At 55.8% G+C, this 13877-nt stretch overlaps 1 protein-coding gene across 4 annotated transcripts in view; it reads right to left on the bottom strand.

The window, feature by feature from the left end:
* The window catches only part of DGKZ (diacylglycerol kinase zeta), a gene marked incomplete at its 5' end in the record, with an annotated part of 32522 nt that extends 19341 nt beyond the window's left edge, over nucleotides 1–13181 (bottom strand). For 3 of the 4 annotated variants that reach the window (XM_082661325.1, XM_082661323.1, XM_082661324.1), the window contains one exon: nucleotides 10738–10898. In XM_082661325.1, the coding sequence (XP_082517451.1) occupies nucleotides 10738–10898 (161 nt within the window). Of the gene's footprint in view, nucleotides 1–10737; nucleotides 10899–13005 lie in introns of those variants that run through there. The other variant, XM_082661322.1, reaches the window with a different exon arrangement.
* Between the last annotated feature and the right edge of the window lie 696 nt (nucleotides 13182–13877).

The raw sequence follows: 13877 nt of genomic DNA, 5'->3' as shown, positions 1-13877 counted from the left end.
ATAGGTCATTGGAAAATACTGGTTTACTGAGTTAGGCAGATCTCCACACACTGGAACAAAGTTTCCAAAATTGTAATTTTCACTCAAATTTTATCAATAGCAACACATTTTATCAATAGCAACAAATACTGATACTGTTTTTGAAGTGACAAGCTCACTTCATTCATTTTTGAGAAAACGTCTGCTAAATATCCAAATCTGAGGAGTTCTGTCTGTCGTCAGGTGTTCTTTCAAGTTTAAATGGTGTTCCTTAAAAAAAAGAAAAAAGTGACGAGTAGGGCTCGCAACTCAGTCACAAAAGTGCTTTTTCAAGACAGCCATCATAGTTCGGTTTGCAGCAAAAGTACTGTATGTATATTTCACATTTCTTCACACAGAACTTTTAAAAAAGTGTACTCAAGGATTTAGGCTTTAGAAGATTAATATATTTACTGCATTTTTCTTGTTGTGAGTGTGAAGAATACAATGGCTACAAGTCTATGTTGGGGCCACTGCCTTTGTCGGTGCCGAGGCTCCAGTAGTTTTACCCACAGTTGCTTTTATACAATGAGTACAAATATCAACACAGTGAGAAGGACACAAACTAGGGCAGCTCTGAAAGTATTATTACGAAAACAGTTTTGACCTCAACCATCCCCTGAAAGGGTCAAGGGCAACCCCAGGACCATACTTTGGGAACCACTGATTCAGAATAAATTCTAAATCCTCTAGCCTAGCAAACGTGGCTTCTGCAATGTGGCACTAACTCAACTTCCTATGCCTTGATACAACCCTTGGTGCTAACCAAGGCAACTTATTCTCTGCCCCCTAATCTGGCTGAGCCCAAGCTCACTGCTGTGTCCTTGCACATGGCATACCTTCTGCCTGGAATACCGGCCTCCTTCCTCACCTCGTATCAAAATCCCACCTGCTCACAGCTGCCCCAGCCAAGAGTACCTCACTCCCACTGATGACTCCACACCACCCATCTGGCTCCTCTGCCATGGGACCCCTGGAAGTCCTGATTCTCTCCAATCCATATGCCTCGTTCCTCCCACCCACCAGACAAGTTCCTGGGGGGCCAGGGGCCAGATCTAGTGCATCTGGGCAGCTCAGCACGTTGCCTGGCAGTGAGTCCAGTGTTTACTGCTGATGGGCTGAGGAGGAAGGAACAGGGAATTCCGTCGGGGAGGGACCAGAGCCGTAAGGGGAGAAGAAGGGCTTCCTCCACCTCGGGTACCCCACCCAAGGGCTGACCACAAGGCCCAGGCTACTTCTCTTTGCTGGGCACAGGGGGATGGCAGCAGTCTCCTCTCCAGAGGACCCAGAGAGTGACAGCTGAGGCTCCTTTCCGGGCTGGGTGCCACTGCCCACTCCACGTTCTCCAAGGCTTTCCTTATGAAACCCGGCAACAGGGTTTGGTGACATGAAGTCACAGGTGAAGATGTGGGCAAGGAGGGGAGAGGAGCGGTTGCCTCAGATGCCGTGGGGTGGGGGGCAGGCCAGGACCCCAGCTCTGAGCTCCTTGCTGAAACATCCCCAGTCTCTCTCTCCTTGTATCCTGAGTCCCTGTCTCAGGGTCTGGCTCCTGGTAGGCCTTGGAGAAATGTCTGTGGAATTAATGATGGCTCATGCCTTTAGAGCCTCCCCTCCGAACCATCCTCCTACTGCCACCAGAATTCATCCTAAAGTGTCCACGTATCCTTCAATGGCTCTCTACTGTCAGGGAACAGAATGCAGAGACCTGGGCCTGGCAGTCAACAGGCTTCTCGGCCTCCTCTCCCATCTCGCTTTCATACTTTTTACATTTTACTTGACAAATACATAACTCACTCTGTGCCAGACACCGTCCTAAGTGTTTTACAAATACTAACTTTTTTTATTCATAAAATGTAATAGTAGTATTATCCCCAATTTATACATCAGAAAACCGAGGCACAGAGAGATTAAACAACTTGCCTGTGATCACGCAGCTAGTAAGTGGCAGAGCTGGGATTCCAACCTAGGAGTCTGCTCCGGGTCTGTGCTCTCAATCCCTCACTCTACCTCTAGATGTGTCTGTCAAGCAACGCACAGGGGTCTCTTCCTGCCTGTGTGCGTGGCACCTGACCGTCTCTCTGCCTGGAACACCATTCTCTTCTTCTGCTCCTTCATCTTTTTCCTCTCATATTTTCAGAGCTGGCTCAGATATCGGCTCTGCCGGAAAGTTCTCCCCAGCCTCCTCTCCCGGGCACTAGCTGCTCCCACGCTCAGGCCCTCTCTTGGTTGTTCTGGGCCATCAGTGCTGGTTTGCAGCTTGGTATCCCCCACCAGACCGTGCGCCCCTGGGATCATGTGTTACTCATAATTGCATCCCCAGGGTCTAGAAGTGCTGGATGTGGTTTGAAGAGTGAATGGAGGGAAAGGTGAATGGTCCAGGCTCAGCCTCAAGGATCACGCTGAGAGCAAAGGGCTGTGGGCCAGCGCAGTGACCCAGTGGCTGGCCAGTTCTGGAGGCCTTCCTGCCAGCCTTGGGTGGACAAGTTGCTCGTGTGGGCTGAGCTCCTGTGTCTCAGAGGCACATAGTGAAATCCATCCCTGATGGGAATGCCGATATGTCTCCCTCTGAGTCTCGCAACACCTTGCTGGGAGCGTTACGAAGCCCCTGCTGGCCCCCACGTCCCTCTTCTCTTGTGACTGGTCCCTCTTGCTGCCTTCTCCTGTGTCTGCAGCAGGCTCCCATTCCCCATCTGCCAGGAGCAGCATTCCCCCTTATCCCTCATTCAAAATTTAACTCCCCCTCTGACTCTTCTGACCAAGTTGCTCCCTCCTCCATCTACTAGAAGATCTTCTTAGAATCAGCTGTCAGCCCCCAGGGCTCCACTCGGCCTCCCAGGCTTCATGCACTCCACACAGGGTTTTTTTTTTTTTTTTTTTCCTGCCTCGAAGACAGAAAATGTGCCTCCAATCTTCCTGAGAGGTCACAGGGGTCAAAGGTGCTTTCCGAGGATTTGGACTCAAAGGTCCAGAGGTGTCCTGCCTCTGACCGGATACGCAACCTCAAGCTGAGTCTCTTACCCTGGCTGGGCCTCAATTTCCTCATCGGATTAATGGGGATAATACCACCTTGTCTTCCTCATGGGGTATTGCGGGCTTGAAAGAGAAAGTGTTCATGGTAACCCATTCCTCAGTTTACCAAAACTTTAAAGACAGAAAAATAACTCCAGAGGCCTAAAAATTAGGACAACCACTTTAGTGCACAACTTGGCTACAACTATCTAAGCTGAAGATACACTGCTCTGTAACCAAGCACTGGTGGACAGAACCCACGAGGAGCCGTGTCCCAGCGCAGTCTCTGAAGGATTACTTGCAATGGCAAAAAAACTACCAACAACCTAAATGTCTGTCAACAGTTACAAAAAGGAATGGTGTATGGCAGTTAAAATGGCTTCACACTACTGCTCGTATTTCAAGACAGTTAAATCTCTGAAACAACATGGAGGGAAAAACCTAAATTCAGAATACGTACAATACACCATTTAACTCAAGGGCAAAGCCATACAAAACAGTACTATGTGTTACTGTGGATGCATACATACACAGGAAAAAAAAATCTTAAAACAGGCACGAGAATGTAAACACCCAAATCAGGACTGTCGTTTCTCCTGGGGAGGGAGACAAGGAGGCCTCCATCTCTGTCTAAGGCAAATATGACATAATGGTAAGATCTGACCAAGCTAAGTGGTAGGTGTTAACGTTATTCTGTATACTTGCCTCAGGGCAAATACTTAATGCTTTTCAAAAGATTTTTAAGTATTAAAAAAAAAAAGGCCCCCAGAGGGAGAACAGCTTCCGGGGGGTGGCCCTGGGTCTTCCATGGGTGGATTTCAGCAGTGGCATCTGCCAGGAGCAGCATTCCCCCTTACCCCTTGGAGCCCCAAGTATTCCTTACACTGTCTCCTGGTAGGAACCCCATATCTGTGGAGCCGGAAGGAAGGTCTCACCCGAAAGGATGCCTTTCAGAGGAGGGCGCGTGGCTGACAGGTTGCGTCAGTGGGGTGTCTGCGTGGGCTGGGGCCCCCTTTCACAACCACCCCCGCCCCAGTAAAATGTCAGCTAGCTGGGGAAGGGGGGCGGAGAGACAGGCAAGCTGTTAACCCGCGAGATGCTGCGGCGTGGGCGGCGCGGCCCAGGCTCCTAGACAGCTATTTTGGTTCAGCCCTGGCAGGGGAGAGGCCTCTATGTGGGAGCTCTGAACTGGCGCTAGGCCAGGTGCAAGCGGCGGGGAGGTCTCTACAGTGGAGGGAGAGAGCTCGGGGGCCCTCCCTCTCTCTTCAGACCTCTCACCGTGAGGCCCCGTGCGCTGTGTTCTCCTCCTTAACACCTCCCCCCAGGCCACAGGCCCCCCACTGACTCCAGGGTGATATCTGGAGCTCCTGTGAACACGTCCCTTGAGTCGTCTGCTCCCTGCACTTTGAAAGCAAGATGAAAGGTCCCAGACTTGCTCCTCCACTCCAGATCCAGCCAGGGAGCCACATGACATCCTCCTTACAACCCGAGTCTCCCTACCCAAGGGTCTCCCCACCCCACCCCGCTCAGCCTTGCTCCCCCTGGGGCTAGGATCCTGGTGGCAGTTCTCCCTTGGGGTTGGGGCACAGATCATTTCAAGGGCCTCACTCTACTCCCACACAAGATAAAGATCTCTCAATTTCAAGGGGTTCAAGCACTTAAACCCCTTCTTAGGCTCTACCAGTTTGGAGATGGGAAAATAGAAGAATAGAAGAAAGGAGTGATAGTAAGTAGGGCAGCCTGGCGTTATGAAAAGATACTTGGGTTTGGGCTCCAGCGTAAGCTGCATGATCCTGGGCCAGGCCCCTGGCCTCGCTGAGCCCTGGTGTCTCATCTGTAAAATGGGAATAAAATCAACTACAAGATTGTTCAGAGGATCACATGAAATTGATGGATTGACAAGCTTCTGGCCACCGTTAATGGCCAGGGAGAGATGAGCTGGCACATCCCCTGCATCCAGATGAGTGTGACAGGGGCGGCAGGTGGGAGTGCTCACCTCCTCGGCCTCTCCCTCCTCTACCTGGGCCACAGAGCCCTCGGTCTCATCAAACCTGCTCTGCACCACCTAACCATGCCTCTGGCGTCTCAGCTGAGGAAGGGGGCAGATGAGGAGAGACGGCAGAATGATAGCTCCTCAAGGGCACCTGGTCACTGCTCTGGCCTGCCCTCTTCCACCTGAAACTGCCTTCCAAGACTCCCACCTGTGACTGGAGTGCCCGGCAGGCCCGGTGCTGAGAAGCCACACGGCAGCCCCATGTGAGGATGATATCCTAAGGGCATCAGGGGCTCCCACACGTGAAGCACAGGGGAAGCAGTTCAGGGGGGCAAGAAACCAGTGCCTAGCATCACCCAGAGGTGCACCCTGCTAATCTCGCCCAGGAGTGAGGGGAGACGGTGAGCCTGGATGCAGGGGCAGGGCTTGCCCCCTCCCGCCCACGCTGCCCCGCCCCCCATGCCGACCTAGAGAATTACTCAGGTGGTGGCAGCGGGGAGGGGAGGCGGAGGGCAGGTCGGAAGGTGCCGGATGAGGATTTCTCCGAAAGCAGGGAAGCCTTTGGGATCCTGTGATGTGGTACAAACTGACACGCTGCTGAAGTTAGGGGACTGGCACTGAAGTCCCAGATAACCCCTAGTTAGCTGTGAGACCTCAGCCCAGTCCAGGTCAATGCACTGGACCTCAATCTTCAGAGAGGGGGAGGGGTCGGGCCAGGTGATGCGGAAGCTCACGCCCAGCCTGCCTTCTGCCGCACCCAGAGTATCAGGTAGCTCAGCAGCGGGGGTCTGTGCGGGTCCACTCACAGCAGGCCTGTGGTACAAGTGGACGGACGGCAGCAAGGGACTCTCCCCTCTCACGGCCCCACTGTGGCAGCTGTCGCCCCCTTGTGTCGCTCTAGCGACACTGCAGGTCAAGTTTCCAGTCAGCTCCTGGACCTGGAAACTCTCTCGCCTTTGTCGGGGGACAGGGATCCAACCTCTGCTTCTCCTAGGGACCAGCACAGGCCAAGCCTCGGGGCCAGCATGCCCACTCGGCTCCCCCTCTGCTCGAGGGGCGACTGGTGAATTCTGGAGAGGGCTCTAGGAAGCGGCAGAGGCAGGCCTGTTTCTCCCTCTCCCAGGGTCACTCAGTCCTTCCTCCATCCTTGCCTGGGAGGACACCCACTCTCGTGCTCTCTTTTGCCAAGTGAGAGTCCCGGGCGGCTCCACATCCTGAGACTTGACCTTTTCGGAGGACAGCACGGAGAAAAAATGACGAGCTGCCCGCCCCCTCCCCTGGCCTGTAAGCCAGAGCCGCTGGCGGGTGTGTGGCAGCAGAGGGAAGACCGCGGGCTCCCAACCCAGGTCCCGGCCTGGCCGGCTCCACGCTGGCACACCATGTCGCGTGGGGAACAGGCAGAGCGAGGTGAGCCGATGCACGTCTCAGTCACCGAGGCCCCTTTTTATTCCCAAACCTGCGGGAACCCAGGGACTCTGGCTTACACCTGCCTCCCTTGGCCACCTGGGCAGCTCCCAGAATTAGCCTGAGCAAGACAAACCACTCAAAGAGGCACCTTTTGCCCCCAGACATCCCGGCACCACAGCCCAGATTCTTGCCTCCGAACGTGGGGCATCCCTCAACACGTCCCTTCCGGATCATTGCAAAATCAACCCAAACCGGCACTGCTTCTGCTCAGGCTGCCCGGCGGGGACGCTCTGCCATCCTGGACTTCAGGACACCTGGCCCCGCGTGGCATCACCTCTAAATGGGACCTACTGTCTCAAACTTGTCCCACAGGTGTGTTTTCTGCCCTCTAGGAATGAATGACTTTAAGCACTAATGAAGGGCAGGGGTGGCAGAGCCAACGCTTAGGCTCCCAGGGGCTCTGCAGGCTGAGGTGCCTTCTGTCTAGATGTGTGAAGTGCTGGTAATTTCTGATGCCGCTGGGGTGCAAAGCCAGTTAATCCACAAGATGCGTGATGGACAGGGCCAGAGGGTGAGGGGGTCCTCTCCAGGTGGGCCCTGGAAGAGCAGGAGGAGGCAGAGTCAACTTCCCTCCCACTTCTGACTGACCACCCCTCAAGGCCAATAGAATCTGAACGGTAAGGACAGAGGAAACCCAGATGCCCTGGGGAGGGCAGAACTTACACCTCCTCATGTGGGAGCGGCTGACATTTCCCCAGCAAGGACAGGCGAGGTGGAATGGAGCTGGAGAGGAGCATGGCTCAGCCGTGTGCCTTACTGGGCTAAATAAAAAAGGGGAGACGGCAAACTGCTCCCCAGAGTCCAGAGGGTGAACCAGATGTGGGAGGCTGCAGTGGGCTTTAAGAAAAAGCCTCTTTAAGGAAGATGCCAAAGAGGCTGCCATTCACAGACCCTTCTACCAGACCAGACCAGGAATGGCAAACATGCGGCCCATGTACCATCACTACACCTCCCAAGCCCACAGCAGAGAGTGCTAGTCGATTCTAGAACTCTACCACTGAGCCAAGATCCGAATGCAGAAGTCTCAATACAGCTTCCGCAGCCATGACCAATCTATTTGTTATCCTCCCTTCCAGCCACTGTCTGTTTGCCTTGCAGGTCCCTCAGCCCCAAGGCCTGAAGTGTGTATGGCTGGGTGGGGGAGGGGAGCAGGAAGGGGTAAATTCAGAGGGTGGATGCCCAGTGAGCAGCAAGAGCCGGACTGAGAATGAGCTTGGAGCCTGGGGAAAGACGGAGGGCTAGGTTCAGCTGGGGCACTGGGGAGTTTTGAGACTGGCAACTCGCAAAGGTGGCAGGACCAAGTAAACAGCATTAAAGGGATGGTGCCAAGGCGGTGCACTATTCCAAATATCTGTCCCCCCAGCCTCCAGTCAAAGCAAGGGGAGGCAGATCAGCCCCGTGGACATCTGATTCTCCAAACGCCCAGGCTTGTCAGGGGGAAGTCTTTAGTCCAGTGCCCTCTCCCTGACTCTACTGGGTTTTCCAAATACATTCATTTCTGTGTGCCCCAATGCCCCAGCACAATGCAACTATGCAGGGGAGACTCCTTACACACTCCCGGAGGTGCTGTTTGATTTTCTTCTCATTAAGGCATCCTGTCAGATCACTTACCATCCCCAGAGTGAATGTAATACTGTGGTTCTCAAACTTGGTAGCACCTTAGAAACACTTGGGAAGCTTTATAAAATGCCCAGCCCTGGGATTTCCCTGGTGGCGCAGTGGTTAAGAATCTGCTTGCCAGTGCAGGGAACATGGGTTTGAGCCCTGGTCCGGGAAGATCCCACATGCCGCGGAGCAACTAAGCCCGTGCGCCACAACTACTGAGCCTGTGCTCTAGAGCCTGCGGGCCACAACTACTGAGCCTGAGAGCCAAAGCTACTGAGGCCTGCGCACCTAGAGCCTATGCTCTGCCACAAGAAAAGCCACCGCAATGAGAAGCCTGTGCACTGCAACGAAGAGGAGCCCCCGCTCGGCGTAACTAGAGAAAGCCCATGCACAGCAACGAAGACCCAACGCAGCCAAAAATAAAATAAACAAATAAAATAATTTTAAAAAATAAAAGGGGCTTCCCAGGTGGCGCAGCGGTTAAGAATCTGCCTGCCAATGCAGGGGACATGGGTTGGAGCCCTGGTCAGGGAAGATCCCACATGCTGTGGAGCAACTAAGCCCGTGCGCCACAACTACTGAGCCTGAGCTCTAGAGCCGGCGAGCCACAACTACTGAAGCCCGCGTGCCTAGAGCCCGTGCTCCTCAACAAGAGAAGCCACCGCAATGAGAAGCCCGCGCACTGCAAAGAAGAGCTCCGGCTCGCTGCAACTAGAGAAAGCCTGTGTGCAGCAACGAAGACACAACGCAGCCAAAAATAAATTAAAAAAAAAAAAAAAGCCCAGCCCCATCTCCAGACCTGATGAGTCAGACATGCCAAGGGTAAGATCTAGGAATCTGTAGTTCCTAAAGCACCCGAGGTCACTGTGATGTTCTGTTTGGGAACCTGGTATAGAGAAAAGGATGTGGGTTTTGGAATCAGACTAGAGTTCAAACTCTATCTCTGCCTCTTACCTGCTACGTGACTCTGGGCAAACTACTCATCTCTTTGAGCCTGTGTTCTTCTCGTCTATAAAAATGGAGAAATAACATCTGTCCTGATTATTTTAGAGAATTATGTAAAGGTACTTGCTGTTCTCTTACTTCTTATCCTTCCTCCTGAATGTGTCTGAGGTTCACTGCTACACACACAAACCTGTGCCCTTCACAAGGGGCAACAGCCAGAGGTCAGAAGAGCCCGACACTTGGTACCCTGTGGGCAGGGACAGGAAGCCTCTGGCGGAGCCCCTCCCTCCCCCTCACAAGCCTGTGAACACTGGAGGCTACATCCTGCAGAGCTGGGTGTAAACTGCTCCGGCAGGCAGGGCTGTGGGTGACAAAACAGAGGTACGAGAAGCTTTGTTCCCTGCCCCGTTTTATGTGGCATTGAAGCCTGCCTGGTTTCACAAGGGCCTACAGAGCTCCATCTGCCAGTGTGAGGATCCAGATCTTTGTGCGTGGCAACACAGTGCAGGCACAAAGAGCAGGGCCCTGCTTAGGGTAGGGCAGGCAGGGGGCACAGGTCAGCATTACAGGGATGCCAACTTGTACAGAAAAAAACGACCCCTGTTATTGGTGGGTGAGGTCAACCCTGGGAAGGGACAGGGCAAAGCTCGGGGGGCCAATTGCCATGAAGCCTGGACAACTGAAGAAAAGTGAGAGGGAGGCCCTGGGCAGACTCCAAGCGGTCAGAGTCCAGTCTGAGTTGGCTCTGGGGTCCTGAGCTGACAGGCTGCAAGCTCCGTGGCCACTGTAGAAGGACAGGGTAAGTCAGGGAGAAGTCCAGGGAGCCAGGTGGAGTCCTCATGGGGCTCCATCTCCCCTCACCTTCCACCAGAGCTGCACTGGCAGGAAGCGGCTCCCAGCCAACACCAGCACACATGCCACGGGTTGCCTGCACTCAATCTTTCCACACCCTCCCCACAGTTCCTCACCAGAGTCCTGGTCAAAGCCCCGTCACAGGCACAATATGGTGACATTTGGCGTGCTGGGGGAGAGGCCAAGATAGAGCTTGAAGAGTCAGCACCCGATCCCTTTCCCAGCAGGGCTAGACGCGGGTAGGGGGAGATATGCCTACTGCCTAGCAGAGCAGAGGTTGAGGTCTCCCTGCTAATTAAGAGCATTGTAAAACAGGTGGCCAGGAACCCCCAACTCCAAGGAGAAGCTGAAAATGCTGAGCGATTAGGTCTGTGACCAGTGCTCCGGGACAGGCATGGGTCGTTAACAGTAGTATCAACGAGGCCATGTTCTGCGGATGTCACGCAGTGGTGGTAGGCAACCCGGCCACACCGAGGACCAGAGTGGCGACGTGACCGCCCACCTCCCTGGGGCCAGGAGGCTCAGAGGGGGCCCTGTTCCATCAGTGCCAAGAAGGGGATCGTGACCAGTCATGGGGGACCTACTTGCTGGTGCCAGGGGTTTAGGTAATTCTGTCTCCCTGCTGGAGAGTTGGAAGCCGCCCCTGCCTCGGTACCACAGAGAAGGCGCGCTAAGCTGCCGGTGCCAGGGAATGACCCCCACTCGGTGCCAGTGCCCGGATGCTGGGGGATGACCCCCACGCAGAGCCAACGCCAAGACAACCCGGATCGCAGGTGCCCGGGAACACCCCGCTCGGTGTCAGTACCAGGTGGCCGAGGGGTGCCTCCCGCCGCCGCCGCCGCGCTCACCTGTGCCCGAAGAGACGCAGTCCTGGGAAACGCCGCTTGCTGAGACGCCGGGGCGCCTTGTCCGGCTCGGGACCAGCGTCGCGCTCGCAGCCGCTGGACGAGGCGGAGGCCGACTCGGAGTCGCTGCTCCGGGCCTCGGGGCTGCCGTCCCGCGGCTCCATCCGGCCCTAGCCCCGGCCGGCGGCGGGCCCGCGGAAGACGCCCATGCCGGGCCGGCGGCCGGGGCTTAGCAAGCCGGCTCCTCGCCGCCCGCCGCGGCCACGGCGCGCGCTCGCTCCGCCCGGCCCGCGCCGCGCGCCCCCGCGCTCCACGCCCAGGTGCTGGGGAAGCAGCCGCAGTCGCCGCTCCAGGAAATGCCGCCAGCTGCGGCCGCAGGACCCCGCATAGCTGGCCGGGCCGCTGCCTGCCCGCCGCCGAGCACGCCCCCTCGGCTACGCGGTGGCACCGGCCCGCCGCGCCCTCTGCCGGCCGCCGACCGAGCTGCAACCCGCCTGGGCCGCCAGAGGGGGCGGGGGGTCGAGAGGGGGCGGGGCAACCGAGCCCCGCCCACAACCCCAGCTGGTCCGCCTCCGGGATCAGAATAGAATCTCCAGCCCGACACAGCCGCCCCGCGCGCACCCAGGCACACGCAACCTTTTTTTCTCCCTCTTAGCCCCGTCTCCCCGCACCAAACAACCTACATACTCACAAGTGAACACTCGCGAGGGTGGCTATCACCACCTTCCCTCCCACATCTACAAGGAATAGACACCTCTCTCGCACACCCTGTGCCCGTCACAGCCACTCATACAATCTCCACTCCTACCCTCTTTGCTCTCCCAAATCACGCCCTCGGGAACAAAAGTCACACAGTGCTCCCCATACGCACAGAACAGACACGCTTCTCACACAATTATGCTCACTCATTACACAAACTAACACTTCCCACACCAGCCTCTCACACTCAGAAATGTATACCAGGACCAAAGTCACTTAGTGACCCTCACACACACTAACAACACGTTTCTCATTCAAATTCATCTTTCTAAATCCAAAGCTGTTTCTAATCCTTTCACACTCCTAACACGTAGCACTTTCCCAACACAATATCCAACGGAACCTGTAAATCTCTTACACTACAGGAATCACCTGCACACCTCTTACATACTCATAAATACATACACAAAAGCAAGGACCACACTCTCATTCCCCAACATCCATGCCCTCAGTGAACATATACGTCTTTCTCCTATACCCAAATATAACCCAGGACAACGGTTACATGTTGCCACATCCCTCTTACATATACCTCACCCACCCAGAAATATACCTCGCAGCCACACACAAACACACCCCCATGGGCAGCAAAGGTTGTCCCCCTGAAGAGATGAGGACGGCAAGTGGAACCAGAGCAGTCGCCTGTGGCGGCACAGCCAGTACACGTGCTTGAGAATCAGCAGCTTGGGGGCAGCCTCTGATAGCCCCTGCAGGGCTGACAAAAGGAGGCCAGGAAGCTGGAGAGTATGGGTCTTCTCCCTCCAAACCCGGCCACCCTGATGCCCATATCAGCTGCCTGCTGTTTCTGTTAGCACTCCTCTCTGCAAAGCCACATCCTGTGTCACTTCACTTTCACCCTCTCTGGGGTTCTGGCAGCCCCTTTTCCAGCCTCAGCCTGCCACACATAGCCAGTGCTGGGAGCTGTGACATGTGGGCAAGCCTGCCGTTTTAAAAAAATAGCCAGCATCTAGAAGCTCAGAACCTTCTCCCAGCTTCCTTCAAGTTTCCTCTAGGCCTGGAGACCAGGGGAATGGGGCACCAGCCCTCCCAGCAGCTGCAGGTGCCAGGGTGGTAGTGAAATCTGCAAGTGGGCCGGACACGGTCCTCCTGGGGTGCGTGGGTCCCTTTGGGAAAGTTTCCCAGTGCTTCTGACACCAAGCTCTGAGGGAGGAGACCAGAGGCTACTGAAGACCCCACTGAGTCTGCACAAGGCACCCAATGCCACACTCCTGTGGGGACTTTTCTGCCCAGACCCCCCCGCGGTTAGCTCCCTCGACTCCTAGCCTTCTGCAAGCTCAGGCCCCACCACATTGCCCCAGCAATTCAAACAACAGAGCCCTTCTCACCCTGCCAAGAACCCCTTTGCCCTTTTCTGCGCCTCTGCAGAGCCACTGGACACAGGGAGGGGCGTAACCCCACTTCTGTCACTCCCCCAACCCCAGATAAAAGACTCATGGAGGGACTGAGGGCCAGAGGTCCCTGTGCTCATTCTCCGGCCACCCAAGTACCTACTGTGACTGGGGGGCCTCAGCTGGGATCTGTGGCACGTCCCAGGAGCGGTAGCGCCACATCTGCCTCAGTGCGCCGGGCCGCTCTCCTTCTTCTGTCTCCAGAGCCTCCGCGGGGCCCAGAGCCGCAGCCTCATCGCAGCCTCCCCCGGTACTGTGGCCGGCCCCCAGTGTGCTCATCCTGCCCGGCGACTCTCTTCCTCTTTCGGCACTTCCTGACCAGGGGGCCCTGCGAGAGGCCGGCCGGCTGCCCCGTCGAGGACCATAGGCCTCGTAGGCGCCTTCCGCTGGCCAGGGCAGGAGGCTGGCTGGGAAGAGGAGCTGCCCCGGAGGGCAAGAGGCAGGTGAGGACAAGCCCAGCCCAGCAGCCAGGAGACAGCACCAAGTCAGAGGCTGTCAGGCAGCCAGCAGGCCTGCCCAGGCTGGAATCTGAACCTGGGCCCCAGTCTGACCTTCCTCTCCACCTAACTGCTCCGATCTTCACCTCTTGGTCCTGCTGAGGTCTCCTGCTCCCTCACAACCTCTGGGTGCACTGGGACCGTGCCCAGCCCACACACAGCTCTCTCTCCTCTCAGCTCTGTGAGCACCACACCGTCTAACACACGGACAGTGGCGGAGTGGAGAGAGTAACCAGAATGGAGCTAGAAGATATGGACGCACGTCCTGTTTCTGCCACTTACCAGCTGTGCACCCTGGATCAGGTCAGAGAGGTTTACCTCTCCAGGTCACCTGAAATCCTTTTCGGAGTAAGGTAGGCTACAAACAGATAAACCGGTGAATATGCGTGTCAGGGAGCCTTTCTGAGCCTCAGTTTTCTCATCTGTAACATGGAAGGGGGCAACAGTAATAACTGAGCTTGTGGAGTTTTAGGAGGAT

The sequence above is a fragment of the Grampus griseus genome (genome assembly GCF_964374135.1).
Source record: "Grampus griseus genome assembly, chromosome: 8".
Classification (NCBI taxonomy): Eukaryota; Metazoa; Chordata; class Mammalia; order Artiodactyla; family Delphinidae; genus Grampus; species Grampus griseus.
Note: the sequence above shows the minus strand (reverse complement) of the source record. Positions and strands in the feature narration are given on the sequence as shown.